The 27,760-nt window shown below is 36.7% G+C and overlaps 1 protein-coding gene across 1 annotated transcript; it reads right to left on the reverse strand.

Moving 5' to 3' along the window:
- Window positions 1-9,957: 9,957 nt before the first annotated feature.
- On the reverse strand, window positions 9,958-23,786 carry LOC116142146. The gene is made up of 4 exons (XM_031427581.1): window positions 23,610-23,786; window positions 23,381-23,539; window positions 23,038-23,178; window positions 9,958-10,398 (listed from the first exon to the last, which is right to left on the reverse strand). The coding sequence occupies exons 1-4, from the start codon at window positions 23,784-23,786 to the stop codon at window positions 9,958-9,960; spliced, it is 918 nt and encodes a 305-aa protein (XP_031283441.1).
- Between the last annotated feature and the right edge of the window lie 3,974 nt (window positions 23,787-27,760).

Below are 27,760 nucleotides of genomic sequence, written 5' to 3' on the forward strand. Positions count from 1 at the left end.
AAATCTATTTTGATACCCCTATCATCATCAATTCTTCTCTTCCTCCTAGGTACCTCAAATTCACCATAGAAGGCACTACTATCTCTTAAGTCCTCCATACGTAATGGTGTCCTAATGATGGTTCTTTGGCGGTAGTGTGGTTGACCTTCTCGTTGGGGTTGGTATGGGGTTTCTTCATGGGTGGATTTGGATTGGGATAGATTAGTAATGTCTTTAGACATGTTAACCATTAAAACCATCATGCTAGTCATATTCTTCTTTACATCATCAAGTTCCTCTTGAATTTTTAGGTTGGCAAACTCTCATGGTGGTGGGGGTGAAGTTAGGGAGGATGTGGTCTTATTTGCTAAGAAAATTGGATCAGTTTTAGGTACTGTGAACAATATCACTTTTGAATAGTAGAATAGTGTTATATGGGGTGTGAAGGGTGAGAGGATGAAATTTGGGTAATTTGGTTTTGGAGAACAGTAATTTGTGAATAGTGTTTGGGAATAGTGGAATTAGGTTAATGAATGGTGTTTAGGTAGATGGTTAGTGTTTAAGGTTTTTGGTTGAAATGAAATTGGTTTTAGTTGAATTTAGATGGAATTGGTTAGATTTGGATGAGGTGTTAAGTTGGTGGTTAGGGTTGCTAATGGGAATAGTATTCAATGAAAGAGAAAAATTGAAAGAGAAGTGGCAAGGAATGGCTTAATCGAAACTACACAAACTCAACACTTCCATACAAATTTTTTGATTAATGACAACTCCAATCATCACAAATTCAATCCATAACCATAGCTCTGATACCAATTTGATATGAATTCATGCAACCTCAATTCATATATCACCTTATTTCAACCAATTTCAACTCAACTTAAGCTAGGATTCACTTGAAACACCCTAACACAAATCTGGCCAACACTCCACAAGCATATACAACCCTTATGACAACTTTATAACAACCCTTTTTATCTATTCTCAATCAACATAAACTCATTCCACTTGAAAACACAACACAAATTGGAACACAAACAAAACAAGCTAAACCCGAAATTGAGACGAATGGTAACCAAATGAAAGTAACTTACAAGATAGATGGCCAAGGATCATTCAAGCCCAAAAGAACTCCACTAGCTTGAAAATTTCAATCCACCACCAAGCTTGGCCGAAACTTGGATAAAGGAATTCAAGAGAAAAACAATTCTCCAAGGAAAACACTATTCATTGTCTAATTCATATTATGAAAGAGTGGCCTTTAAATAGACTTGACAAAACATGAGAATTGCCGTAACAAATATTACAAAATCTTACACAAAATATTACGGGATAATTCTCCACCATGCAATTACAAAAGTGCAAACCATACCCATTTAATGCAAAGGACAACCACCCCTTTAATGGATCTATGGCCCTAATTGCAATTTTCTTGATTTTCCTTCACCAATTGAACCAAACAACATCCACAAATTAAGCTTGGACCAATTAAGCTTCTCCCCACTTGATCTCCATGGCTTGAGCTACAAAAAAGGACTTGTGCCATGTTTTGGACCCTTAATACATCTTGGAAAAGTTTGTGAGTTTTCTTGAGTGCTTGGGCAAAATGTTGTCCTCCTTGTAAGACTTGGGCCTTTTGAATATTCAATATACAATCTTGCATGTTTAAAGAACACAATGGGCTTGGATTTTCATCAAATTTTTGAAGATTTCTATATGTCCCTTGTTAAAAGGGCTTGCTTCAGGAGATGGTAGCTCTTCTATGGAGGTGTGATTGTCTCGGCCTTCTTTCTCCATCTCATGTGCTGGTTTCCAATCAGACGGCTTCCCATGTAATTTCCAGCATGTTTTCCTCAAATGCCCTGGTTTTCACAATGATCACACCAAGGCCTTCCTCCTTTATTTTTTTGACGATTATTTGAAAGGGAAAACTGAGTTCCCTTAGTGAAAAATGCAGAGTTGTCGACTACATTTAGATGTTGAGGTGACCCCATCATGAATTTCTTTCTACTTTCTTCCCGCCAAACTTCAGAGAAAGCTTCCCTAAGACTAGGTGATGTCTTTGCTCCCAAGAGTCTCCCACAGACCTCATCAAAATTTTTATTTAGACCTAGCAAAGACTTTTAAACACGTTTGTTTTTCTACAATGATCCATTAGCAATACATGACCAATTATGAACCTCATACATATCAAGTTGACGCCAGTAGAAAGTAAGAATATTAAAATATTGAGTTACCATAAGATCCCCTTGTCGCAGATCATGGAGAATCCCTTCAATCTCTACCACCTTCGAAGTGTTCTCTATGTCTGAGTAAGTCTCCTTGGCTGCATCCTAGATCTCCTTAGTAGTTTCGAAGGCCAGAAAATTCTCACCGATGTCCACATTCATTGAGTTGACGAGCCATGACATCACCATGTTGTTTTCTGTCAACCACTTCTTGTAGGTAGGAGTCATTGGTTCTGGGTGTAGGAATCGTGTCTCTGGCAAACGCGGAATAATAAAATTTTTCTTGCCATGGCATGATCCCCTTATCCAAGATCACAACTCGATAAATTAATCCACAATATATATATTGATTAAACCATACAAGGTTAGTAATTTTATACCTTCATTAGCGGCTCCTTCTCTAGAATCGACCCAACATAGAATCAAGCTCGACAGTATTCACACGAAAGTAGGCTCAGGATCACCCTAGGATTGATTGCTAGACCACTCAAAGGGCTTAAAGGAGTTGGCAGAATTAGAAAGAGAATTTCTCTCTACGGTTGGCAGCGGCTAAGGTTTTTGGGAGAATTTTTTTGCTATTCAATTTTGCAAAAATAACTTATGAAAATTGCTCTATTAAATGAAAACCCGATGACCCTTTATATAAGCAATTCCAAATAAGAATCCAATAAGGATTGTAAATCCTTAATTCCTATTTGGATTGGATTACAATCATTTAATTCCTATTTGAATTGGATTGCAATCCTTGATATAAGGGATTAGAATATCTCTTAAAGATATTCTCCTTAAATATGAATCCTAATTAAATAAATATCCCTATTTATTTAATTCCTATATAAATACATATTCTAATTAAATATTACTATTTATTTAATTCATATATATTTATCATATTTAATATATGGGTTTTAATACATATTTAATTAAATTAAATATATATTCTCCATATTAATTGAAATTAATGTGATTCCAATTTTGCTAAAAATTCTCCCAATAAATTAGATAATAGCGTCAACCCCTTAGCAAAATTACTAGAGTGCACTTTTCTCCCATAATGACAAAAATGCCCTTGGACTCCCAAATTACCGAAATACCCTTTTCATCCCAAGGACAAGGTTGTCCTTCCATTTCTGTTTCTCACTTAACCACTTTCTATGTGTATGACCCGAAGTCTTTTTACTTTGCCGATAGTGTCCCGATAACCATTTAAGCATCAACCAATTAGTGTTTTTGTATACAATCAAGATTGACCTCTAGCAAGACATCATGATTCCCCAATAAGTAAAGAATCAACGATTTAGGGTTACCTTTTCTACGGTATGATTACCGTACAATTCGATCCATTTCACCATCTTATATCTTATCAAGGTTTGAGGTAAAGAAATAGTCTACCTCAAAATGTTACCTTGACATGTTCTATATTTGGTTCTTGACTCTGATGACTATATAAAATTGGATTCGAGCACCAACTCGATTCCACCGTGGCCACAGATTTGAGGTCGTACTTCTTAACCAAATATCTCACCGAGATAAGATCTCCTGTAACCAGGAGTGATGAATCCTTTGTTGATGCACCATAGCTATAGTGTATTCCTCGATGCAACCAATCACTACTGTTATGGTAATCCCTAAAAGAGATGACATTGGGTTGGTGTCAAATCACATCGATATTTACACACAGCGCTCTAGTGATCTCAAATCGAAGGACCACATGTACCACCATTTGTAAGGGTATATATTCCACAGACACTGGGTTTACCATCTTGTGTGGAATCTTTTGATGGGTAATTCCAGTGGACTTGCAAAAGCAAGCACCCATGCGTTGCACCAGGTTGATGTCCACAACCTTAACATGTGAGATCTATCACTACTCGTTCAACGTGATGATAAGTCTCTCCATATAATCTGTGTCCTTGGTCAGATTTAGCGATGCAAAAAAAAAATAAAATGGAAAACCCAATCGAACCGAGAAACCAGCCCAAAATCGAACCGAAAAACCGACTTCTCGAATTAACCGATTCAGTTTCAGTTTTTAAAAATGATTAAACCAAATTTCTGGTTTGGTTAACAGTTTAAGGGTAATATTAAACCGGTTTTGAAAAAAATATAAGAAAATATAAATAATGCCTACTTTTCAGTTTTCCCCCATTTTTCCTTGGGCATTGCGTCTGCTGTCTGCTACTCTGCTTCAACTCTTGTTTTTCTTGGGTTTGCTTCTCACTCTTTTTCTTTTTCGTCTTCTTCTCTTTTCACTTATTTTCTCTTTCTTTTCAGTTTTTCTTCTTCTCTTCCTTTCCTTCTCCACTTTTCTTTTCTCTTTCGTCTTCTTCTCTTCCTCTCCTTCTCCACTTTTCTTTTTCTTTTTTGTCTTCTTCCCCTTCCCCTTCCCCTTTCTCTTTCTTTTTCTTTTTTGTCTTCTCCATCACTCCTTTTCTCTTTCTTTTTCTTCTTCTCTTTAGTTTGGAAAGGAGATTTTAGGTTGGTGGAGGTTATCTGGCTTCCAAAAAATACACAACCACCACAACAAACACCAAGGTGAAAGATGGGGGCACGGAAGGGGAAAAAAAGGGCGATTTGTAGTGGAAAAGGGTCGCAAAGGGTGACTGCTACATAGCTGTGAGGGTGGATAATGGACGACAAACAACGAGTGGGGACAACCGGTGGGGGGTGGGTTTTGTTGAGGAAAGTATGAGGGTTTGATAGTGTCTCTATCATCTTGGGCACTTGGAATGAATTGTTTCCGAACGGGAAAATTTTAGCAAATTGAAGGGCTGGATTACTTATTCGATTATTGGGAGTCTATATATTTAGAAAATAGAATTAGGTTTATTGGTTTTGGAGTAGTTTTATAATCGGTTTATAAACTAGTTAACCAGTAACCGAACTGATAATTTGGTTTGGTTAATAACCGGTTCAAAGGATAATTCGGTCCTCTTTCGGTTCAGATTATTCTTTGAACCAAAAAATCGGTTCGGTTTGAAAAATGGTCAATCCGGTTCAGTTAACTGGATTTCCACACCCTGAGTTAGATTTATTCTATGACTACAAATAGTTTAAGAAAGGCCACAATTTGAGCTCATATGGTTCTCACAATTAAGGTTTATAACACTTAATTCCCTCGTCATTAGTTTCAACCTTTCTAAGAACATATACTATTTTCTTTACACGTAGTAAGTAGATGCCACAATATATATGCTCATAAATAAGCGATGCCTTTTATTCATTTATTGAAATGAGTTTACAAGAGCTAAAACGTTGGCTCTAGTACACCTACTCTAACACTGGGGCTGCAAAATCACCAGTGAGGTAGTCGTATTTCTCTTTCCCTCGAATGAACATTAAGAGGGATTGAGACCATGGAACATAATTTTATCCATTTAATTTATGAGAGGTTATAGGAACATGGGTGGCTTCCAAATTGTGAACAGAAGGAGATGAAGGAACGATGATGCCTAAATAAGTTGAGGAAGAATTACTTTCTGTAACCATACTGGAGGCTAGTCTGTATTTGGCCATGAAGATTTGGAAGACCCAGAGATAATGAGTAAGAAAAACTCGATGATGAAGGTTAAAGAGACAAGATTAAACTTGCTCTGATACCATGAAGACAATAAAGACTTAAAGAATGAAGAAACATAGACTCTATTTCTTCTTCTTTTTATTGAATAATGAAGACATAAATAAATAGATTACAATGGAGAGACAATTTTGGAAAAGAATTTCTCTTATAAGGAAATTTTAAAAAGAAGTCAAGAAGATTTGTCAATTAGGAATGCAATATTCTTGTAAAAGGAAAAAATAATTAAGAAAAAAACTCCTAAAATAACAAGATACAATGGAAAGAAACAGCTTGAATTTCAACACATAGCATTGTAATGAATTAAAATGTGATACAATGCTTAAATGCCACTAGAGGTGGCAAAATCCAGTTATCTGAACCAGTTTTTTCGTTCAAGCAAAAACCTGAACTGAAACCAAACCTAATATTCGATTCGGTTCATCGGTTAATCGGATTTTAGTTTTTTTTAAATCACCTCTTAGCTCACAAGCATTACAAAAAACATTCGGCTTAACAAAGTAAAACCTTCAAAGCATAAATTAATCAGCAACAACTCAACCATCAAATTAATCAATCAATACAACCCACTATAACTCAAACAAAACAAAAAACAATCAAAATCCACTTCAAATACAAACAAACAGAGAGAGGGAGAGAAGTAAATTTCGTTTTTTTGCATCAGATTTGAGTGCCCATTTCGGGATTAGCTGCCCATAGTATGAGGTGTCTTTTGAGGTTTATATGGTGTCAAAGTGTGGAAGATGAGTCTAGAGAAGTGGGCTTGGCTCAAAAGAAAAGGAAGAGAAGATAATACAAAAAAGAAAGAGAAAAATGAAGGAGAAGAGATGGAGAAAAAGACCAAAAATAAAGTGAAAAGTGAAGAAAGAAGAATAGGAGGAGAAGAAGATGAAAAAGGAAGATAAAAGTGGAGAAGAAGAGGAAGATGAAAGAGAAAAGCGGCTGTGACTCTAAGTGAGATGTTGAGTATAATATATATTTAGGGTTTTTTTTTTTTTTTTTAACTAGTTTTAAAATTCTGTTTTGGTTAATCGGTTTGGAAAAACCCATAAACCGAAAACCCAACCGAATAATCGGTTTATGAATTTTTCCAAACCGAAACCCAACTGGTTTTAAAAAAAAAACTAATTTTTGGTTCGGCTTTAGTCCCCTTTTTTGGTTTTCGGACTTTTTTTTTTCACCCCTAGATGCTACAATGAATTTTTTTTTCTTTTTTTTTTTTATTTGGAACAACTTTGCAGTATTTTAAGCTTGGGACTAAATTAATTTAGTCCCACAGTAAGCACGAAAACAAACCCATGGCCCTCCACTTGTCTTTTTTTAAGCCTCATGCAATTATGAGCCTTGCAATTTTAAATATGTTTTAATATTTTATTAAGAATAAATAAATTTGTTAGTATCTTAAAAAATAAAGTAAATTATAATTATAATCAAACCAAATTAATTTTATTCAAATTAAAAATATAGTAAAGTTTGAATTTTGTAATTACATTATATAGTTTTGTCCAACACGATAGGTTGAGTAGCAGAAGTATTAGATTGAGATTTTTGAAAGAAATCACCTCCATGGTGAGGGAATCTTGATAGTCTAAAACTTCCAATATTTTAAAAACTAGGAAAAAGAACTTGATCTACCATGCACTTGAGAAGGAATGGCAAATCCTTGAAAATTTTGATCAAATCAATGATAGCACTGTAGAGCTATATGTCCTCCTTTGCCATAGACTTGACAAACTAACCTTGGTTGAGGATAATCTCTTCCTCTTTCTCGGCCTCTGCCTCTGCCTTTCATCCCATTAGGATTAAAATTGCCAAAACTAAGAGCATTGTTAAACATTTGACCATTATTAGTGGCCATTCTTTGAAACAAATTGGCAGGAGCAAATTGATAATTATGTGAAGCATTTTGATAACCATCAAAACTATTACTAGTGCTACTATTAGCATTTGTGCTGACTGGAAAAGACTGACAATTAAATCATGAACTAGAATCTATTGTAGTCTACTTAGTAGCAACAAAAGCAGAAGTAGGAGGTCATTTTTCATGAAATTTAGCATAAGCTTCATCTTGTCGTTACTCGTTACAGTCGCATTTTATGTTTATGCAAGAAGAATTAAGCTTTTTTTAGAGTGGCACTATCACTTCTTGAAGTAAGATTTACTACTACATCATACTTTGTCCCTAGGCCATCTAAAATTTATAACAACATTTCTTCATCACTAACATACTCCATTTTTAACACATTGTCATTTACACTAAGTGACTCTTTGCAAGTGTTGTGTAACAAAATGCATCTCAAGAGTGTCATATCTCAAACGAAGTAGAATATTTTGCAACTTACTAGAAATTGATCAATCTTTTTCCCAATTAAAATAAGCAGCATTCATTGAGATGTTTCTTCATTCCTCTAGTTACAAACAATAGTGGACACTAATTTTCTCCTATAACAAACACATCAAGCTTATGTGATTTCAGAGCAGGAAGAATTTGTGGTTTCCACTACTCGTAGTTCTGATGCGGGAGCATAAAAGAAAAAAGAAAAGAAATTAAATTAAATTAATTATATTTATGTTGACTTTTGTTTTGTCCTACATGGGAGAGATATGCTTTACTTTTTCACTTAGAAGGCTATAAATAAAGCCTTATTTTGTCCCTTGTAATCATCCTTGAATATTATTAAATATATTTGGAGTTAAAGCATTTGCTTTCTCTTCCTTTTTGAGGTTATAGTTATCCTTGGCTTAGCCAACCAAGGTGGCCTTTTTGGTTATTATCGCCATAGCGGGGTTTATTCTAACCTCACCACAATTGGTATCCATAATGGGGTTTTCAACCTCACCAAAATTGGGGTTTCTCGCGACGTCCCGGCGTCAAGTTCTTCCTCCCAATTTCACTAATATTGTTGGCAGAGAAGCTGGAACTATTGATCTTGACATTACAATACTACATTTTTTGCTTGACAGAAGAGCAGAGAAATTCAAAGAAGCCGTTAATGTAGGTCTAGGGCTTTGATACTATATAGAATTTCAATGGATCGGAAAAAGAAGGGAATTTAGGGTTCGATTTGAATGATTTTCATTAAAAAGCAATAGAATACTAGCTGGGTTTTATAAACGAAGTTGTTCAGCAACTGATATCACCAAGGTGCAGAAACGCACTGTTTCTCTAATACATTCTTTTGGAAACTAAACTAACTTTAACTGCAATATTAACTAATTCCACTATGTTTAGAGAACTGAACTAGTACAAATTCTTGTGAGGCTTGACCTACTATACTGCTTTCCATAACAAAAACAGCTACGACTATCACTTGTAAAAGGTTTTGACAAGTGTAAGAGAAGAAAGTTCTAGAAGATGTAAAACACTCAACTACAAATTTTGAATGATGAAGTCTAAGACTTACCCCGAATAGATGAGCTAATCTGAAAGTATTAAATAATACAAAAACCAAAAAAAATTATTTCATACGTAAAATCCAATTAAATATGTTTCCCATTTTCTTGAGAAATTCAAGATCACAAACTAGCACAGACACAAAACAAAATCAAACTATTTACATACAGTGAAACTAAATTATAATTCAAATCAAATGAAAATTTTTACAGAAATTCATATCAATCAACAAAAAAGAGGTAACAAAACCCCAGCCAAATTACACTGCTAAGTCAAAATCTTAACAATAAAAAGTAAAGTTGTTGCTTGTTGAACAAAACTCCTCATTCAACTTCTCTGTTTCACCTTGAACAAAAATCTAATTAACAGAACTTCATCAAAACTCCTTCTTTTACACTATTGAGTAATATAGATATGATGAGTGCGCAATATTCTTTTGAACTTCATAACACAAGGAAAATGAGAGGCCAAATGAATATTTTGAGTGGATTTTCACAATGTCGAAGTTGTAAAACGAACGCAATTTTGCGAAAATAAACTTGAAGATCGATTTCACAAAGTAATTATCCATATACATTATCGGCTTGACAGTAACTGAATAGCCTTTTAGCATCTTGTATCTCCACCTCTAAACAAAAACTTGCAGCCACTCCTCGGTTCTCTGCAAACAAGTTCTTTGATGCAAATATATAACCATGTTCACAAGCTTTGTGGAGCATATCGCTGCTTTTGGCGTCTAGTTTTTTCCTCAAAATTGACCCACCTCAACTGATTAAGCAAGATTAATCTTTGGTGAACGACGTCTTCTTCTGAGAATTCTTTTGAAATTTAGAACACAGAAGGCAAAACGAGAACATGAGAGGCCAAATGGATATCTTGATTGGATTAGCAGTATGTCGACAGTATAAAGAATACTCAATTGTCGCAAAGACACACTCGAAGAATGAGCAAAGCAACCCGATTATGTCGCTGAGAGAGCCGAAAGGCTTGTAGCTTGGAGATGGATAATAAAACCAGGGGACTTTCTCCTTCCATTTCCAAGAAACTTTTCCCTCTCGGCCTTTGTATATAAGCTGAGCAATGCAAATGAGCATTGTTGTGATCGACATTATCATGCTTAGTAGTGCATATTGAATTTTATTATTGGAAGAAAGCTGATCGAAAACAGCTGAGGGAACCTCTAGGATAAAGTTGATGACAACAAAGATCTGCTCCGTGGTAACCTGTGTAACAAACTTATTATCTCTTTGAACACGAAATTGTAATAAAATATACAAGGAGACTCGCATAATTGGATATTGAATATATATAAATATGGATATAGAATCATGTAACATGGAAACTATTATTAGCACTAGCTCATCTCTCTTACCAACGTTCACATTTTCTCAAAAATAAAAACCTCATATATTGGCACGGGTAAACAACAAATGACAAAAAATCAATCAAACTGTCTCACATCAAAAGTGGCAAATTTATGTCTTTGTCTTGATCGGTGTTAGTAAATGAGAGTACGTAAGATTTTTTTTTTTTTTTTTTTTTAATAATAAATGCTTGTATGAGAAATTTTCAATTTTAAGAGTAAAAATCATTTACCCCCTATAGTTTCAAAAAGTCAATTTTTTGGGGTAATTATGGACTTTTCAATCAACTAACCCCGAGCAGTTTAAAACAAATCAACCACCCTCCAAAATCCTAACACCGTCCAAGATATATTAAGTGAACAAGGGTAAGATAGTCTTTCGCGTTCCCTCATTTTTTCCTTCTTTCTTTGTCTCTCTAAGCCCCCTCCCATTTTTCTTTATTTTTCTCCATTCTTCCCCTCCATCTTTCTTTCCTTTCACCCCCGCCTTTTCCTCTTTCTCCTACACCATCTTCTTCTTCCTCACTTGCTTATTTCAATAACTTCCTTTGTCAGATCTACCATGCTGCTAAGGAAATAAATCCGTATGGAAGCTATTGTGCACGGTCAGTAGCATGTTGTGCATAGCCAACAGCCGCATGATACCAACCACGTTCCCTCACCCAGTTAGCCCATGAACCTGCAATCACCTCCCTTTCTCCATCATGACAACGTGCATGAGTTTATTGGCAAGAGAAAAGGAAGACCACCTGCACACTCGAAGGATTACGTTCCTAAATAATAGGGCAACTGGTTTACGTGATGTTAGTGGCTATTTACTTGTATTTGAATATTTAAATACTACATATCTCATGGTAATTTCATTGAACAGTAATTTTAACTTATAAACTTCCAATCTCCCAACTCTCACCTTCTTGGAGGCCTTTCTCTTCCTCGAATTAGAGAGCCAACACATTACCCCCTATGAAATTGGTACTTTCGTTCACCTTCTCCCATTATGGCAAAGGGAACACGCTTCAAACTGGTTGATGAAAAGCTTCAACAGAATGCCTCTGATATCAAAGAACTCAAATCCGCCTCACTTGAACTTCATGGCGAATTCGAGTCCCAAGTTAACTCCATTCACAAACACTTCTAAAATATCAGTTCTCTTCCCTCGCCGACCAGCTCTCCCACTTAACCTCTACTCTTCAACATCTCCCTATGTCCCATGCCACCACTTCTACACTACCAGAACCCCTTGCTCCGCCTCGCATTGCGCCTGATCATGCCCTTGCCACCACCTCCAAATTTCGCCTCGACTTTCCTTGGTTTGATGGTTGTAACCCTTCTTCTTGGTTATACAAAGCCCTCCAATTCTTCAACTCCCATCAAATTCCTGCAGCTCACCACATGCCATTTGGATGGCCCAACTTTGTTTTGGTGGCAGTGGTACTCTGCTTGCCAACCACAGCTTTCTTAGGACCAATTCACCTCCGAGATCGAGACTCGTTTTGGTGACTCCCCCTTCATCAACCATATAGCCTCCTTGGCCAAACTCAACCAACACAGTTCGGTTCAGAATTACATCGTCGCCTTCGAATTCCACTCAAACAAACTTCCCTGCCTACCCAACACTTACTTTCTTAGCATTTTTATCATCATCCTTCGGTTTGATATCCGACGCGAAATCCAGGCGTTGGAACCTGATTCCATCTACAGGGCCATGAGACTTGCCAAGCTTCAAGAAGATAAATTCCTTGACTCCCGTCGCCCGTTACCTCGTTGGATTGCCCAACCTGTCGTGCGACACCCTCCTGCTGCACCCCTCCTCCCAACCCCACCTATATCCCCCTCCACCACCAAAGTTATTACCAATGCCGACATGCAACAACATTGAGAATAGGGCTTATTGTTAACGTGATTGATATCTTTGTGGAAGCATGTGGCAAGCGACCTGAAGCTAGCAACCAGATGAGCTAGATGAGTAAAGCTGTGATGTGAAGCAAATGTTCTCTAAGCATGTGTCGTAATGAACATGCAGTTTGGATGAAGTGACTAGAGGGTAATGTGATCTAGAAGCAATGCAAGAAAGGGTTCAAGTGACCTAACAAGCTTGAGATTAGAAGTATGCAGTTGCCTGTCAGAAGGAAGGTCAAAGCCATCATTGTTGAATGTCAGAAGACGGTCAATTATCCTGTAGGGTTTAGTTGTTATAATGGATAAGATTGTCAGATGTCAAACTGGTTAGGAATGTTTGGCTCAAAATTCTAACAACATGTAAAAGTGGCTTAGAGTGTTAAATTTGTCTAAAGTCTAGGATTATCATTTAATACTTTGCAGAATAGGCGTGTTAAAAGACGCAATCAATGATGTGTTTAGGCTGTATATAATCAATGTTTGAATTAATGAAATTAGAAATTTTTTGTGCATTCTTTCTTTGTATTCTCTAGCTATTAATCCAACAATTGGTATCAGAGCCATAATTCTCTTCACCGAGATTAATCTATTGTTAAATAGTTCGTCTTCTTCCCTCAAAATTACCTTCAACTTTAAAGTCTAAAACCTGTCTTCATGGCGTCAAGCACAACTTCTCTCTTACCTCCAGTCTTCAATGGAGAATAGTACCATAGACATACTTGAAGGGACAAGGTCACTGGCAATACATCACGGAAGAGAGGCAGCTAACTCAACTAGGAACCAAATCCCACGATGAATCAAAGCCGGTTGCATAAAGAAGAAGCCATGAAAGCTCATAGAGCTTTGTCACACATACACTCAGCTGTAACGAAACTGGTTTTCACAAGAATAATGGCTTGTGAGACACCGAAAGAAGCTTGGGATAAGCTTAAATAGGAGTGTTGTGGAAGTGATAAAACCAAAAAGATGCATGTTCTGAATCTAAGAAGAGAGTTTGAGGTGTTAAATGTGCAAAAGTCTGAAAATGTGAAAGAATGTGTTGATCGATTGATGAATGTGGTCAACAAAATCAGACTGCTTGGCGAGGAGTTGATGGATGCAAGAATGTGGAAAAGATTCTCATGAGTCTACCAAAGAGGTTTGAGGCCAAAATCTCATCCCTAAAAGACTCGAAAGATCTCTATTAGATGATCCTTGCTGAGCTTGTCCATGCCCTACAAGCTTAAGAACGAAGAAGATTGCTGAGATAGGAAGATAGCAGTGAGGGAGCCGTGACGGCGTCTTATAAAGGGAAATCAGTGCAAAAAGGATACAAAAAGCCTACTGGAGACAGAAAGGGGAAAGAAAAGGCTACCAATAATTGGGGCAAGAATGGTGGGATGAAGGGATATCCACCATGCACCCACTGTAAGAACAAGAACCACAAAAATAGATGCTAGTTTAGACCTAACATTCAGTGTCGGTCATGCAAACAGTTCAACCATATTGAGAAGGTTCGCAAAAATAATACCAACCAACCACAACCTCAACAAGCTCAAGTGGTCGAGAATCAACAACAAAATCAAGAGGAGAACTTGTTTATAACCTCTTGTCATACAACTCACTTTGAAAGAAACACGGCTGATAAACAGTGGTTGTACTAACCACATGACACCCGACCTCACCAACTTTGTGGAACTAGATCATTCCTTCCAATCTAAGGTAAAGGTCAAAAATGGAGAGTTCGTGGAAGTTAAAGGAAGGGGTGAAGTTGGTGTCCAGACTTCTATGGGCATAAAACACATCATGAATGTGTTGTATGTGCCATAAATCAGTCAAAATCTACTAAGTGTGGGACATATGTTAGAGAAGAATTATTTCTCTACACTTTCAGAACAGGTCGTGCACAATAGTGGACAACAGAGGAAGTGAGTTAATGAAAGTAAAGATGATGGGTAAAAGTTTTCACGTAGAATGAAGAAAACCTAAAGTTCAAACTCAGTCTGCCAGAATAGATGAGTCAGAACTTTGGCTTAAGAGACTTGGTCATTTTCACTATAATGGGCTGAAAGAAATGAAGCACAAGAATCAGGTGCTGAACTTACCGAAAATCGAAGAGAGAAGGAGTTTATGTCAAGCCTATCAGCTCAAAAAATCGAGCAGACAACCATTCCCTGGAAATGCAACTTGGAGAGCTACTAAGAAACTCCAATTGATACACACTGATGTGTGGGATCCTATGCAGACTCCCTTCTTAAGTGGAAGTATGTACTTTGTGTTGCTCATTGATAGCTACTCTAGAATGATATGGGTTTATTTTCTACAACAGAAAAGTGAAGTGATGAAAGTATTCAAGAAGTTTAAGCTCCTGGTAAAAAACCAAACTGGTTTGACCATCAAAACTGTTTGCAGTGACAATGGAACAGAATACACTTCGAATAAATTTGAAGAGATATGCAAAGGAGTTGGAATCAAGCACCAGTTCAGCAGTCCTTATACTTCACAACAGAATGGAGTCAGTGAAAGGAAAAACAGAATAGTCATGGAGATGGCTAGATGCATGATTGCTGAAAAGAAGCTGCCCAAGACATTTTGGGCTGAAGCAATTAAAACATGAGTCTATTTGCTGAATAGACTGCCAACAAAAGCCCTAAATGATTAGACTCCAATAGAAGCTTGGTATGGAGTTAAACCAAGTGTGGAGGACTTCAAAGTCTTTGGAAGCATCTGTTATGCTCATGTTCTAGCTAAAGAAGCAAGCTTAACGAAAAAGCCAAAACTGGAATTTTTATTGGCTACAGCAGCCAATCAAAAGCTTACAGAATTCTTAATCTAATCACCAACAAAATTTTGATCATAAAGGATGTCAGAGTTGATGAGACATCGATTCGAAATTGGAAAGAAAAGAGAATTGAAGAAGAAATACCTTAGCAAAAAGAGGTTACCAACGACTAGAATGAAGTTGAGGAAGAATCAGATGCTGAAGAAGAACCCTCTGTTAAAGGATCAGGCCTCTAACATAAGTTATGAGAGATGCAACTTGGCAATACTTGAGCCTGTGAATTATGCTGAAGCTGCTAAGTCAAAGGAATGGAGAGATGCAATGAAAGATGAGCTGAGTATGATAGAGAAGAATGAAACCTAGAAGTTGGTTAAGCGACCATTAAGTCACAAAATCATCCAAGTCAAATGGATCTGCAAGACAAAATTGAATCCTAATGGCCCAGTCAACAAATATAAGGCAAGACTAGTAGCAAGGGCTACGCTTAGTAATATAGGGTAGATTTCTTAGATACATTTGCTCCAGTTGTGAGACATGACACGATCAAATTTCTCATCGCTCTTGCAGCTTAGTTCAAATGGAAGATATTAGTTGGATGTCAAGTAAGCCTTTCTGAATGGCTACTTGGATGAAGAAATATATGTGGAGTGACCAAAGGGCTCTACAACTGAAGCCAATGAAGACAAAGTCTATTTGTTAAAAAAGGCTTTGTATGGATTGAAGCGGACACCTCGAGCCTGGTATAGCCAAATCAATGAGTACTTGAGCAAGCTTGGTTATATAAGAAGTCCTAATGAACACACTCTCTATGTGAATGAGATGGTAATCTCATAATTGTCTCCTTATATGTTGATGATTTGCTAGTAACTAGAAATAATCCTGATTGCGTGGACCAGTTCAAGAGAGCAATGCACAATGAATTTGAAATGACAGATTTTGGAGAAATGACTTTCTTCCTCGGAATGGACATAGACCAATCTTCGAATGGAATATTTGTCTGTCAAAGAAAATATGCAAATGAGATCTTAAAGAAGTTCAGTATGGAGAATTGCAATCCAGTGAGTACTCCACTGGTTCAAAACCAAAAGATGAGCAAACGAAACAAAGGTTGCAAAATTGATGAGAGTAGATACAGGAGCATGATTGGGTGTCTTCTATATCTAATAGCAATCAGACCTGATCTCTTGTATGCTTCTAGTCTCTTGTCAAGATTTATGAACGAGCCAAGCAAAGTCCACTTGTAGGTAGCCAAAAGGGTGCTACGATATGTTAAAGGAAGTGTAGACCTTGGGATATGGTATAAAAGGTCTGAAGACTTTAACCTAGTCAGATATACAGATAGTGATTAGGTAGGATCAGTAGATGATATAAAGATCACATCGGGGTATGTTTTCTTCTTAAATTTAGGTGCAATCAGCTAGTTGTCAAAGAAACAAGAAATAGTGGCTTAATCAACTACAGAAGAAGAATATATCATTGTTATTGTAGTAGTAAATCAAGAGATCTGGCTAAGGAAAATCTTGATTGACATGAAGTTAGATTAGTTAGATCCCACGACAATCTTTTGTGACAACCAATCTATTATTGCCATGGCCAAGAACCCTGTGTTTCATGGCTGATCCAAGCATATAAAAATCAAGTATCATGTTGTTTCTGAAGCCGAACAAAACAAAAAAGTAAAGGTTGTTCACTACCAATCTGAAGAAAAAGCAGCAGACATTCTGACAAAAGGATTATGCAAATCCAAGTTTGAAGAACTAAGGTTCAAGCTCGGTGTTTCCTAAAAAGATATCAAGGAGGAATGTTAATGTGATTGATATCTTTATGGAAACATGTGGCAAGTGACCTGATAGGCTCGCGACCTAAAGCTATGACCTGAAGCTAGCGACCGGATGAGCTAGATGAATAAAGTTGTGATGTGAAGCCAATGTTCTCTAAGCATTTGTTGTAATGAACATGCAATTTGGATGAAGCAACCGGAGGGTAATGCGATCTAGAAGCAATACAAGAAAATGTTCAAGTGACCTAACGAGCTTGAGAACAGAAGCATATAGTAACCTGTCAGAAGGAAGGTCAGAGCCATCATTGTTGAATGTCAGAAGATAGTTATCATTTAAGGTTTAGCTGTTATTATGGATAAGACTACCAGATGTCAAACTGGTTAGGAATGTTTGGCTAAAAATTCTAACAAGTAAAAATGGCTTAGTGTGTTACATTTTTCTACAGTCTAGGATTAGCATTTAATACTTTGCTAAATAGGCGTGTTAAAAGACATAATCAATGATGTGTTTAGGCTATATATAATCAATGTTTAAATTAATAAAATTAGAACTTTTTCGTGCATTCTAATTTCTTTGTATTCTCTAGCTCGTAATCCAACACTTATGCTTCTACTATGATGAGAAATATTCCCATAGCCACAAATGCAAAACTTGCCCTCCCCTTTCTCATGATTTGTGAAGGTGACTACCCAATCTCTATTGATGATCCAGCTGATGCACTTTTTGTCGAAAATGACTCCTCGGTCAACCATAATGATTGGGCCCTTGAAATTTCACTTCATGCTTTTGTCGGCCACCAATCTCCCTGAACCCTTCGCCTCATTGGTCAATTGCTTTATTCTCATCTCCAGATCCTTGTCGACAACGACTTAACTTATAGTTTTATTCAAGCAAGAATTGTCGACTATCTCCACTTGCCTATTGATACTTCCCTTTCATTCTTAGCAACCGTAGGTAACAATGACAACATCACATGTTCACAAATGCACGGTTCACCTCACTTCATCCGACCACTGCTTTCCAATCATGCTCTATGCTCTTCCCATTTACGAGCCAACATCGTCTTGGGCATTGATTGGTTGCACTGCTTGGGCCCTGTCACTTTTGACTACACCAAAATGACTTTGAGCTTTCACCGGGACACTTAATTTGTTACTTTACATGGCACCAAACCTGCCGTTACTGAAGTTACCACTTCACAGTTGCATCACTACTATGCAGACCTCTTCCATTGCTTGCTTCTATCGCTTATGGATTGTTCCATCCACTCTTACCTCCTTAGACTCCGCATCTGTTCATTTTGATGTTACAAATCTCTTGCGCACATTTGTTGATTTGTTTGATGCTTCAAAAGGCCTCCCGCTGTCCCGTGCCTAAGATCATCACATTCATACCTATCCTGAAGCTACCCTATTAATGTTCGTCCCTATTGTTACCCTCACTTTCAGAAGGGCAAATTGACTGACTCATCTCCTTTATACTCTTTGACGGTATCATTCATCCTAGTATTAGCCCTTATAGTTCCCTTGTTCTATTGCTGAAGAAAAAAGATGGTAGTTGGCGTTTTTGTCTTGACTATTGCTCCTTGAATGTCGTTATCATTCACGATCGGTTTCTTATTCCCACTGTTGAAAAGTTGCACGATTCCAAATTCTTCGCTAAGCTAGATCTTTGTTCTAACTTTCATCAAATCAATGTACACACTCATTCCATCCCTAAATTGGCTATCTACACTCATAATGGCCATTTTGAGTTCTTGGTGCTGCTTTTTGACTTTTCTAACGCTCCCTCCACTTTTCATGCCACTATGAATTCAATCATCAAACCGTTCCTCCACAAATTCATCCTAGTGGTCTTCAATGATATCTTGATATACAACAATTCTTGGCCAGCTCATATTGACCATATCCTGCAAGTATTCCAACTACTCCGCTCAAAGTCTCTAAAAATCAAGTTTTCTAAGTGTACTTTTTCCATTACCGGCATCCACTATGTTGGCCACATTATCACATCCCAAGGCGTCGAAGTCAAGCCCGATAAAATTTCTGCAATTAGTTCTTAGCCAACACCACACTCAGTTCATGCCCTTTGTAGTTTTCTTGGCCTCACATAGTACTACCGTCGTTTTGTCCAAGGTTATGCCTCTTTCGCCATGCCTTTGACATCTCTCATTTGTAAAGACAATTTCGTTTGAACTCCCATCACTACCAAAGCCTCTGAAGCTTTGAAACATGCCTTGACAACCACGCTAGTGCTTGCCTTACCGGATTTTACAACCCTTTTTTTTCCTAGATATGGATTCTTCAGGTGATGCTTTAGAGGTCGTCTTCTCCTAACATGGCCACCCATTGCTTACTACAACAAGCTTTTTTCCCTATATGCGCACCACATATGGTCATCAAATGATGGCCATTATTGACTCTGTTCACAAATGGCGACATTACTTATTGGGCCACGAATTCACCTTACGAACTGACCACCGCACGCTACAACATTTGCTTTCACAATCCATTCAAATTACTCTGGATCAAAAACGCTACCTTCAGAAACTTTTAGGCTTTTAGTATAAGATTATCTATAAGCTAAGATCTAATAATTGTGACGCCAACATACTATCTCGACGCACTGAGCCTATGTACAATGTAGAGGGCCGTGCTATGCTTAAAAATTCAAGGCTCGCGTGCCGTGCCAAGACCCGTAAAAAATCGTGCCTTATCGCACCGTGTCGACCCACCAAATTTGAAAGCCCACGGCACGGCCTGCTATATATTGTGTTGTGCCTTGAGTCGTGCCATGGGCCGGCTCATGTGCTTTGTAAAAAAAATTTATTTTAATATTTATAAATTATGGTAATTTTGATTTATTATTAATAATTATTATAGAAATATTTTATATGTTATATTTAGGGACATTTTGTATTTATATTAATTAAAAAAAATATGATCACTATGAAATATAATAAAATAATGAGACATTAAAATATTAATTGAATTTCAACACTTTTTATTACTTATAAGTTATAATTATAAATTACAAATACAAACTTAGAAATTATGATTAAGAATTATTATACATCTTCATTTTCATTAATTTCTGAATTTTCAAAATCTTCAAATATATCTTAGTTGTAAACATAGACTAATATTTTATTATTATTATTATTTTTTTTTTATTTTGTTGTCTTGTATTGTGCCAGCCCACGTGCCGTTCTTTTTTTCGTGCCATGCCATCAGTCGGCACGGCCCACCACTGGCTCTAGTACAATGCTCTTTCAACCCACCTACCCAACTTTGTTTCTCAACTCCAAATCGCCTTGAAGATTGACCCCAAACTGCAAACTTTCATTTCTTATCTCACAAATCGTACTAGCTCCTTCTCCGATTATTTAGCTTCTAATAGGTTATTACTTTATCACAGCCGCCTTTACGTTCCCGACAACTCTCCCCTTTGATTCACCATCTTTTCCAAACTCTACAGCTCCTCGATCGGTAGCCATTTTGGGTTTGACCCCACCTTGGCTCGTATCAAACCCAACTTTTATTGGTCACGCATGTCATTCGATATCCACAAATGGATTGGGGAATGTCTTATTTGACAACAAAACAAATACCTTACACTAAATCATAATCATCTTCTTCAACATCTACCAATTCCTTCTCGTGTTTGGGACGACATTAGTATGGATTTTATTATCAGTTTACCATTGTCCAACGGCAAATCCTTAATGCTTGTTGTTATCGATCGTCTGAGTAATATGCCCATTTCGTTGGCCTACCAACTTGCTTTACCGCTTCCACCATCACCGAGGCCTTCCTCCAGCATGTGGCCTGTTGATACGAAAATTCGCACCAACCAAAGAGATCCGATTGACCTCGGTGGAATCGGAATGGATGTAGGCGTGATCATAGATAATCAGCGATGGGTGAATGATAGATGCAATAAAATAAATAACAATGAGATTTTTAAAGTGGTTCAGCGAGGTAAACTCTTGAGCCTATATCTACTGTTCTTGTATTTGCCATGAGAGCTTACAATAAGAGTTCTATGAAAAATTTCTAACCCCTTTTCTCTCATTTGACAGGTTTTATATACAATATTTGTCCAAAGGAAAGAACAAAAATAAAAGGATTACAATTAATTTGAACTGTAACTCCAATATTCTCGTGATTAGGCGCTAAAATTGCGCAAAGATTGATGTTATTTTGATCGTTCGTGTAATATCTGGGATCTGAAGTTATCTGGAAATCGATTGAATGATCATTCGAGTTATTCGCGACTAGCTTGTGTTGGGTCGAGCTATATGTCGACGAGTTTATGCTAGGTTGGACAAAGACTGATTTTGGATCGATTTAATACCTCACAACTCACCAAGCTTGATGGAAAAATCACACACATCGTGGCCAAACTCTATGGCATTCCAAAAAGTATAGTCATAGATAGTGATCAAATTTTCCTCAAGTCTCTTCTGCTGGTCCCTATTCCAGAAAGGAGGTTCTAAGCTGCTATATAGCACCACCTACCATCCACAAACTGATGGCCAAACCGAGATTCTGAATCGTTGCTTGCAGCAATATCTTCGCTGCTTTACGATGGACACACCGAAGCTCTGGTTTTGTTACCTTCACCTCGCCGAATATTGGTACAACTCCAGCTTCTACTCTGCCGTAGGTATGAGCCCATTTTAAGCATTATATGGCCGCCCCCCTCTATCAATTTCATTTTACATCCCTGGCTCATCTCCCACCCTAGAAGCAAACCTTATTCTTCAGAACCACGAAATCATTTCCGCTTATGCCACAATTTAGGGTTCGCCCAAAAGCAGACGGTCTACCAAGCAAACAAACTCAGACACAATCGCTAGTTTCAAATAGCCGATTGGGTCCTCGTCAAGCTCTGCCCTCACGCCAGACCTCAATGGCTACTCGCCTCCACTGGAAATTACCCCGACGGTATTTTGGTCCGTTCAACGTTATTGAACGCATTGGATCTTTTGCCTACCGGCTTCAATTATCGGAATCCTCCAAGATCCACTCTGTTTTCCATGTCTCACTACTAAAGCCATTTGCCGGCACACCTCCAATCGGTACTGCTCCACCCTTGCCTAATATCGCTGATGTACACCTTGAGGACAAGGTTGAACTGCAAGAGGTGGGGACTGATACAGACCACGTTCCCTTAGCCAGTCAGCCCACGGACCTGCAATCGCCTCCTCTTCTCTATCATGACAACGTGCAAGAGCTTATTGGCAAGAGAAGTGGAAGACCACCTACACACTTGAAGGATTGGGTTCCTAAATAATAGGGCAACTAGTTTACGTGATGTTAGTGGCTATTTGCTTGTATTTGAATATTTAAATGCCAAGTATCTCATTGTAATTTATTAAACAGTAACGTTTATTTTTCCAATGTCCCAACTCTCACCTTCGAATGCCTTTCTCTTCCTCGAATTAGAGAGCCAACAAATTATCCCCCACCACCGCACTTGTTGCTACTGTGTGTCCACAACTCGCTGGCTGCAGACTTTCAAGCCAGAAAACCGTAGCTCAACATAACCCTTTCTGGCGACAAAACACAATCCTTTTCCCCTAAAAAAAACACACAAATTGGACTACCAAATAACCATAATCCGACCTATCAAAAAAGAATAAACACACAACAAGCAACAATCAAATTTAATGACCACCAAACAACATAAAAATGAACCAACTCTAGAGGTTCAATTCGCTACTGGTGGTAATCCCATGATTAAGGAAGGAATGAAAGAAAAAAGAAAAAAAAAAAAAAAGAGGAAAGTATGAGGGGGGAAAACAAGAAAAAGAAAGGATGGTGAGAAATGAAAAAGGAAACGAGGAGGGAAAGAAAAGACTATCTTACCTTATTCGTTTAACAAATCTTGGACGGTGTTAGGGTTTTGTGGGGTAGGTGATTAGTTTTTAAACTTCTGGGGGAAAGTTAATTGTTACTCCAATTTTTAACAACTATATATGGTAGATAATAATAGAGAATAGAATATATTTAATGCACAAACAGACTATTAATCCTATGTTCTATTTTGACACCTTTTGAGCTGAGTGATCTTTCTCTGGATTGTTTTTCTCTACATATTCCAATTCTCCAACATCTACAGACCTGGATTCCTCAGAGAGTGAAGAAGTACCAACTTCAGAATTGTGGTCAATAATCCCCGCTGTCATCGTATTCTGAAATGTAATTGCAGACCAATTATAAAATTAATTAGTATATTAAAAGGTCAGTAAAAGAACCAAGTCAATGAGGGTTCTATAGGAGGATAAAACCAGTGGAAAAAGAGACAGATATATAAATCTACTTAGAGATTGAGTCTAAAACAGAAAATTAATACACTTTAAAACATTAATTGGATATAAATATATAAAATTTGACCTTTGGACTCAAGCCATCTTTGTTAATCTGTTGCTCAGAAGGCTCCAAATTGACACCATCATCGTCAGTAGAATCAATTGTAAGCTGAAACGATGGAGGGGACTCAACATGGTCAATTTGGATCATGTCTTCACTCTCATTTGTTCTTGTGCTGATAGCCTGTGATATGTCAACTATAAATCAACTCAAAAAAAAATGAAAATGTATAGTAATGAGTTTTTGAATTAACCTCGTCTGATTTGGATGATTTATTGGAATGCTTCTTGTTCTTGAATACTTTTGGCTTCTTAAGACCCACTTTTAGTCGTGCAGTTTTCATTACTGAAACAGCCGCTATAAATTTCTTCCGACCTCCTTCTGTTGCAGTCTTTAAATCGGCACTAAAGTCTTTCACAAACTTCTCCATAGCCACGAAATGTAGTTTAACTAATTTTTCATTCTTTTCTCCTTTATGTCAGACTAATACATTGTGTGCTTCTCTCATTTTGTGCAAAGTAGAACTAAATCATTGCCATTTTTTTTAATATTGTCACCTCTTATAGCTTCACTCACCCAGTAAGACGCAATTAAAATTACATTGAGACGGAGAGGTTGAAGAGATAACGATCCAGCCGGCCTCGATGATGTCAAAATATTAATATATTTGACTTCATATGATTGTATTTATCTGGGAACTCGTCACCAGGAAGTGAGAGCAGGCCTGGTTTTCCATGGAATTCAATGTAAGATAGAGAAAAGCAGCCAATACGATGAAGTCAGTTTCAAGACGCTAATGTTGGGCATATTAATAAACTAATAAATATAGGCTCACAACCCAATTTACAAACTTCTCATAATTAGTCGGACATAAATTATAGTGAGCTCATCAATTACGAACTGAACCCATTTGTGAGTTGTCATTAGGGGTGTTTAAAAGAACCAATTGGAACCGGAACCTAGGAGTGCAAAAAACCGGTATCTTGAACCTAACTGGTTTTCAGTTTCAAAAAAAAATTGAACAGAAACTGGTCTGGTTTTGGTTATAAACCGGTTTAAAACCGAACCGAAAAGTCCGTTCGGTTAATCGATTTTAAACCGGTTAATTATAATGTGCTGCATTTGTTTGGCCCAATTCAGTCAAACCCTCCACTTTGGCCCATTTTGTTTTTCTGGGTTTTTTTTAACTTGAATCAAAGTTATATTTATTGTAATTGAATAATTTGAATTCATATAATTTTAATGTACATCAAGTATTAATAATTTAAAATTACATTAGTGAAGACCTAGGGATAAATTTTTTATAAATGTGCAAAATATAAAATTATTTTTTAAAAAATTGAATTTTGGAAAATGCGCATTAGTGAAGACCTAGGGATAATTTTTTTAAAAATTGAAAAATATAAAATTATTTTTTTATTCATTAAACTGGTTTAAAAATTTGGTTCGGTTAACTTTTTTTTTTATTTCAAAAAACTGAAACCAAACCGAATATTCGGTTTACAAAATGTGGCAAACCGAAACCGGAAAAAAACTGAATTTTCGAACCGGTTTTTTGGTTTGGTCCAGTTTTCGGTTTTTTTTTTCCACCCCTACCAGAACCGACAGTTACCCGTGATTTGGTTCTGGTTCTCACCCAGAATCGACCATCAACGAGTATGTTCTGGTTCCAAATTTTTTGAACTGTTACTGTACGGTTTCGGTTCCTATAGTTAGGAATCGGAATCAGAACCGGAACTAGGAACCGAGACTAATATAAAATAAAATTAAAGAGTAGGGGGGTTAATAAAAACTTTTGTAGAAAAAGTAATGTGAATACATTTATATTTATATTTCATAACATTTAAAGTAAGTTGGTTTGACTTTTGAGAATCTACTTTTACAAAGTAATGGAGTTTGTAATTTCGAATTTCGAATTTCGAATTTCAAATTTATAATTTGTAATTTTATTTTTGTTAACAAGTGCCAGGAGGGGGGGTATTTGTAAGTTTTAAGGGTTTTTTTTATCATTTTAAAACTTTTGGGGGTAATGAATTTTACATATCGGTTTCAGTTCCAAATTTCAAGGAACCATCAGTTTTGGTTCCTTCAAAAAATGCAGGGTCCCCAGAACCGAACACCTCTAGTTGTCACGGGATTGTGAGAAAAAATTTATGAGATTAGTTGTAAATGTAGTATTGCCTTTTTATTTTAGAGTGATGCTATTGGTTACCATATTTCATATTCATAAACTTCATTTTTTATATATAATTACGTTAGAGTTTATGATTAGAAGAAAAAATAAAATTTTTAGATTAAAAAATTGTATATCCTATTCAGCCATTTTTATAAAGGATAAAATTGTAATTATATATAAAACATGATGTTTATTAATATGAAATGTGGTAACCAATAGCATCACTCTAAAATAAAAAGACAATACTACATTTACAACTCAATCTCATAAATTTTTTCTCACAATCCCGTGACAACTCACAAATGGGTTCAGTTCGTAATTGGTCAGCTCATTATAGTTTTTGCCTGTCCAATTACGAGAAGTTTGTAAATTGGGTTGTGAGCCCATATTTATTAGTTTATTAATATGTCCAACATTGTCTTGAAACTGACTTTCATCGTATTCACATTCAACACAACAAAACTGAAAAGACAACATTAGTGTCTTGAAACTGGCTCTGTTTGGTTAGTTATTTAGAATAGCATTCTATGCTATTTAACATTTTTAGAAAATATGATAGGATTCTGAGAAGTTTTTGGTACATTTTGAATAGCATTTTATAAAAATATTAAGATCATTTTTAACTCCTAGGTTTGTTAATTTAACTAAACACTCCCTACAATAAAAGTTTATAAATTGATGTATTGCTGACAGCCACCACCACCACCGGAAGATGGCTGGAATCTATCGAAATGGAGCATGATCGGCTAAATCTAGCTCGTCGTGTGCCAGTGGATCTGGTCGAAAACAACCAAATCTGGTCGTCGTTGATGGCCATATCTTGATTGTCGTTTGGCCGTCGTCAATGGCCAGATCTGGTCGTCAATAGCCAGATCTTTGGCCATAGATCTGGCTGGAAACAGACAGATCAATCTACAATCAACCAGATCCAGTCAGTCATGCATCATTATGGCAACGACAATGGTTGCTGGAAGGTGACAATGGCTTGGGTGGGTGGGGGTGTTTTTGTTAATTTTAAAACTTTTATTGATAAATGTGATTGTTAATGTTTTGAGTTGAGTAGAATAATATTGAATTTTAAAGAATATTAAAACAAATGTATTTTTAGGTTTTTAGGATAGGATAGAGGAATATGATAGAGTTAAAAATTGTGCCAACGGACTCGGGTGCAATTGGTTCATTATTATGATACTTTTAGAATTATATTTTGAAAAAAGTAAAATTGGGTGATTATTAAAAATGTAGGATTTGGAAATTAACAAAAATACCCTCTATGTTTTTTTATTTACTAAACACCCCTATGATAAAATATTGAAAATTAACAAAAACACCCCCACCCACCCATTAAATACCGACAACCGGCCACCACCATTGGAGGGTGGCCAGAGTTACTGTATCGGTACACGATCAGCTGGATTTGGTCAGTCGTGCATCGATATGGCATTTTCCAGCCTGATCCATGGTGGATCTGGCCGAAAAAGGCTAGATTTACGGCTAGATCTGGCCATTAACAGTTAGATATGGCCGCATTGACGACCAAATATATGGCCGTCATTGACGACTGGCTACGGCCAGATCTTCGGTCGTAGATCTAGTCTTTTCTGGCTAGATCCACCATGGATCTGGCCAGAAAATGCTAGATAGGAGCACTACTAGCCAAATCCAACCGGTAGTATGCCATTATACTAGATTTTATCCAACTTCTGACAGTGGTGGCTAGAATCTGGCAAATGTGGGTTACTGGGTTGTTTTTGTCAATTTCTAAAAAAAATTTGGTGGGTGTTTATTTAAATTAACAAATCTGAGGGGTTTAAAAAGCATTGAATACAAATCTAGGGGGTTTAAAATGAGTTGAATAATATTTTGAGAATAAGAAAATAATTGTAGTATTTTGGATAGAATAGGGAATAGAATAGTGAAAAATTGTATACCAAAGGGGGTGTTTGTTTTATTATTTTGGATAGGATTTTTGAAAAAGTAAGAGTTGGATGGTTATTAAGAGGTAGGATTTAAAAATTAACAAAACACCCTCTAGGTTTGTTAATTTACTGAACACCCGTGTAATAAAACATTGAAAACCAACAAAAACACCCCCACCCACACATTAAATATCGGCAGCCAGAATCTGGCAAATGTGGGTGGGTGGAGGTGTTTTTATCAATTTATAAACTTTTTTAGGGGGTGTTTAGTTAAATTAACAAACCTAATATGCATTTGTTTCAGTATTT

Source organism: Pistacia vera, unplaced genomic scaffold (genome assembly GCF_008641045.1).
Source record: "Pistacia vera cultivar Batoury unplaced genomic scaffold, PisVer_v2 Contig405, whole genome shotgun sequence".
Taxonomy (NCBI): Eukaryota; Viridiplantae; Streptophyta; class Magnoliopsida; order Sapindales; family Anacardiaceae; genus Pistacia; species Pistacia vera.

What these genes read in the sequence shown, in the direction of transcription:
- LOC116142146 (XM_031427581.1), bottom strand. Translation starts at nt 23,786, where the DNA reads ATGGAGAAGTTTGTGAAAGACTTTAGTGCCGATTTAAAGACTGCAACA. An exon ending in AAGATGGCTTGAGTCCAAAG is followed by an intron (nt 23,179 to 23,380) that starts GTCAAATTTTAT and finishes ATTACATTTCAG; the next exon opens with AATACGATGACAGCGGGGAT. An exon ending in AAGATCACTCAGCTCAAAAG is followed by an intron (nt 10,399 to 23,037) that starts GTGTCAAAATAG and finishes TTTGTTACACAG; the next exon opens with GTTACCACGGAGCAGATCTT.